The 4531-nt window shown below is 51.0% G+C and overlaps 1 protein-coding gene across 1 annotated transcript; it reads right to left on the bottom strand.

The window, feature by feature from the left end:
* Positions 1–2036: 2036 nt before the first annotated feature.
* On the bottom strand, positions 2037–3911 carry LOC142073096 (uncharacterized). The gene is made up of 2 exons (XM_075131971.1): positions 3030–3911; positions 2037–2641 (listed from the first exon to the last, which is right to left on the bottom strand). Exons 1-2 carry the CDS (start codon positions 3607–3609, stop codon positions 2100–2102), a joined length of 1122 nt encoding a protein of 373 aa, XP_074988072.1. The 5' UTR covers positions 3610–3911; the 3' UTR covers positions 2037–2099.
* Between the last annotated feature and the right edge of the window lie 620 nt (positions 3912–4531).

Below are 4531 nucleotides of genomic sequence, written 5' to 3'. Positions count from 1 at the left end.
GATTGCTAGCAGTCGTATTGCACCATCTTCTGCCAGGCAGGCAAGAGATGGGGATGGCTAGCAGGCGTACTGTACCATCTTCTGCCAAGCAGCCATGAGATGTGGATGGCATGCAGTCCTTCTGCACCGTCTGCTGCCAGCCAAAGATGTAAAAGATAGATGGAGTGGGTCAAAACAAGAAATAGACCAGATTTGTTTTGTACTCATTTGCCTCCTCCCCTGTCTAGGGGACTCATTCCTCTAGGTCACACTGCAGTCACTCACAGAGAAGGTGCAGCGAGGTAAATCTAGCCATGTATCAATCAGAGGCCAGGCTAACCTCCTTGTTCCAATAACAACGATAACTTAGGTGCACCATTTCTTATTGGAACCCTCCGTGCAGTCCTGCCTGAAATACTCCTTGATGTACAGGCACCCCCTTTGTTGATTTTAGCTCCCTGAAGCCAACCCTGTAAGCCGTGTCGTCAGTCGCCCCTCCCTCCGTCAGAGCAACGGCAGACAATCGTTCCGCGCCTTTTTTCTGTGCGGACGCCATACCACGGCAAGCATGGAGCCCGCTCAGCTCACTTTGGCAATTAGGAGCACATTAACCACCACACGCATTATTCAGCAGTATATGCAGCACCAGAACATGGCAACGCGATACCGGGCGAGGAGGCGACGTCAGCGCGGTCCCGTGAGTGATCAGGACATGGACACAGATTTCTCTGAAAGCATGGGCCCTGACAATGCATGCATCATGGTGCTAATGGGGCAGGTTCATGCTGTGGAACGCCGATTCTGGGCTCGGGAAACAAGCACAGACTGGTGGGACCGCATAGTGTTGCAGGTCTGGGACGATTCCCAGTGGCTGCGAAACTTTCGCATGCGTAAGGGCACTTTCATGGAACTTTGTGACTTGCTTTCCCCTGTCCTGAAGCGCATGAATACCAAGATGAGAGCAGCCCTCACAGTTGAGAAGCGAGTGGCGATAGCCCTGTGGAAGCTTGCAACGCCAGACAGCTACCGGTCAGTTGGGAATCAATTTGGAGTGGGCAAATCTACTGTGGGGGCTGCTGTGATGCAAGTAGCCCACGCAATCAAAGATCTGCTGATATCAAGGGTAGTGACCCTGGGAAATGTGCAGGTCATAGTGGATGGCTTTGCTGCAATGGGATTCCCTAACTGTGGTGGGGCCATAGACGGAACCCATATCCCTATCTTGGCACCGGAGCACCAAGCCGCCGAGTACATAAACCGCAAGGGGTACTTTTCAATAGTGCTGCAAGCTCTGGTGGATCACAAGGGACGTTTCACCAACATCAACGTGGGATGGCCGGGAAAGGTGCATGATGCTCGCATCTTCAGGAACTCTGGTCTGTTTCAAAAGCTGCAGGAAGGGACTTTATTCCCAGACCAGAAAATAACTGTTGGGGATGTTGAAATGCCTATATGTATCCTTGGGGACCCAGCCTACCCCTTAATGCCATGGCTCATGAAGCCGTACACAGGCAGCCTGGACAGTAGTCAGGAGCTGTTCAACTACAGGCTGAGCAAGTGCAGAATGGTGGTAGAATGTGCATTTGGACGTTTAAAGGCGCGCTGGCGCAGTTTATTGACTCGCTTAGACCTCAGCGAAACCAATATTCCCACTGTTATTACTGCTTGCTGTGTGCTCCACAATATCTGTGAGAGTAAGGGGGAGACGTTTATGGCGGGGTGGGAGGTTGAGGCAAATCGCCTGGCTGCTGGTTACGCGCAGCCAGACACCAGGGCGGTTAGAAGAGCACAGGAGGGCGCGGTACGCATCAGAGAAGCTTTGAAAAACAGTTTCATGACTGGCCAGGCTACGGTGTAAAAGTTCTGTTTGTTTCTCCTTGATGAACCCCCCCGCCCCTTGGTTCACTCTACTTCCCTGTAAGCTAACCACCCTCCCCTCCTCCCTTTAATCATTGCTTGCAGAGCCAATAAAGTCATTGCTGCTTCACAGTCATGCATTCGTTATTCATTCATCACACAAATAGGGGGATGACTAGCAAGGTATCCCAGGAGGGGTGGTGGAGGAGGGAAGGAAAATGCCACACAGCACTTTAAGCACAGCACTTTAAAAGTTTACAACTTTAAAATTTATTGAATGACAGCCTTCTTTTTTTTGGGCAATCCTCTGTGGGGGAGTGGCTGGTTGGCCGGAGGCCTCCCCACCGTGTTCTTGGGCGTCTGGGTGAGGAGGCTATGGAACTTGGGGAGGAGGGCGGTTGGTTACAGAGGGGCTGCAGTGGCAGTCTGTGCTCCAGCTGCCTTTGCTGCAGCTCAACCATACACTGGAGCATACTGGTTTGGTCCTGCAGCAGCCTCAGCATTGAATCCTGCCTCCTCTCATCACGCTGCCGCCACCTTTGAGCTTCAGCCCTGTCTTCAGCCCTCCACTTACTCTCTTCAGCCCGCCACTTACTCTCTTCAGCCCTCCACCTCTCCTCCCGGTCATTTTGTGCTTTCCTGCACTCTGACATTATTTGCCTCCACGCATTCGTCTGTGCTCTGTCAGTGTGGGAGGACAGCATGAGCTCGGAGAACATTTCATCGCGAGTGCGTTTTTTTTTCTTTCTAAGCTTCACTAGCCTCTGGGAAGGAGAAGATCCTGTGATCATTGAAACACATGCAGCTGGTGGAGAAAAAAAAAGGGACAGCGGTATTTAAAAAGACACATTTTATAAAACAGTGGCTACACTCTTTCAGGGTAAACCTTGAAAGTTAACATTACATACATAGCACATGTGCTTTCGTTACAAGGTCGCATTTTGCCTCCTCCCACCGCGTGAACGGATTTTGGTTGAATGCCAGCAAACATACACTGCAATGCTTTGTTCTACAGTGATTCCCCAGTACGTGTTGCTGGCCTGGAGTGGTAAAGTGTCCTACCATGAAGGACGAAATAAGGCTGCCCTCCCCAGAAACCTTTTGCAAAGGCAGAACCGCAAATGCCAGGGCAAAGTAATCCTTTCACATGCTTGCTTTTAAACCATGTATAGCATTTTAAAAGGTACACTCACCAGAGGTCCCTTCTCCGCCTGCTGAGTCCAGGAGGCAGCCTTGGGTGGGTTCGGGGGGTACTGGCTCCAGGTCTAGGGTGAGAAACAGTTCCTGGCTGTCGGGAAAACCGGTTTCTCCGCTTGCTTGCTGTGAGCTATCTACAACCTCCTCCTCATCATCTTCTTCGTCCCCAAAACCTACTTCTGTATTGCCTCCATCTCCATTGAAGGAGTCAAACAACACGGCTGGGGTAGTGGTGGCTGAACCCCCTAAAATGGCATGCAGCTCATCATAGAAGCGGCATGTTTGGGGCTCTGACCCAGAGCGGCCGTTCGCCTCTCTGGTTTTCTGGTAGGCTTGCCTCAGCTCCTTCAGTTTCACGCGGCACTGCTTCGGGTCCCTGTTATGGCCTCTGTCCTTCATGCCCTGGGAGATTTTCAGAAAGGTTTTGGCATTTCGAAAACTGGAACGGAGTTCTGATAGCACGGATTCCTCTCCCCAAACAGCGATCAGATCCCGTACCTCCCGTTCAGTCCATGCTGGAGCTCTTTTGCGATTCTGGGACTCCATCATGGTCACCTCTGCTGATGAGCTCTGCATGGTCACCTGCAGCTTGCCACGCTGGCCAAACAGGAAATGAGATTCAAAAGTTCGCGGTTCTTTTCCTGTCTACCTGGCCAGTGCATCTGAGTTGAGAGCGCTGTCCAGAGCGGTCAGAATGGAGCACTCTGGGATAGCTCCCGGAGGCCAATACCATCGAATTGTGTCCACAGTACCCCAAATTCGAGCCGGCAACGTCGATTTAAGCGCTAATCCACTTGTCAGGGGTGGAGTAAGGAAATCGATTTTAAGAGCCCTTTAAGTCGAAATAAAGGGCTTCATTGTGTGGACGGGTGCAGGTTTAAATCGATTTAACGCTGCTAAATTCGATCTAAAGTCCTAGTGTAGACCAGGGCTCGGGTTGGGAGGATCCCTGTCTCATTCACTGCAGAGGTTGGACAATGTGCACTCTTTGGGCTTATCTGCACTGGAAAGCTATAGAGGTGTAATGCAACGTGTGAGTTTAAAGTGCTATGATTATACTAGTATAATTCCTGGTGTGGACACACTTATTCCAGTATAAGAGGAGCCTTTTTCCAGTTTAGTTTATGCTACTATAGAAGAGGTTTAAACTAAGGGCATGGCTACACTTGCAGATGTAGAGCGCTTTGAGTTAAACCCGCCTTCGGAGAGTGCAGTAGGGAAAGTACTGCAGTCTCTACACTGACAGGAACAAGTGCACTGGTGTGGCCACATTTGCGGCACTTGAGAGGCATTGGGAGAGGTGCATTATGGGCAGCTATCCCACAGAGCACCTCTTCCCATTCTGGTGCTGTGGCTTATGGGAGGCGGGCGGGGAGTGCAGGACATTCAGGGTCCTGTCCCAATGCCCCATGATGCATCAGTTTGCATCCCAGCAATCCCTGTGCTTCCGTCCACATCTGGGGCAATCTTTCAAAGTTTTTTTACTGTGCGCTCTGTC

This window comes from Caretta caretta, chromosome 8 (genome assembly GCF_965140235.1).
Source record: "Caretta caretta isolate rCarCar2 chromosome 8, rCarCar1.hap1, whole genome shotgun sequence".
Lineage (NCBI taxonomy): Eukaryota > Metazoa > Chordata > Testudines > Cheloniidae > Caretta > Caretta caretta.
Note: the sequence above shows the minus strand (reverse complement) of the source record. Positions and strands in the feature narration are given on the sequence as shown.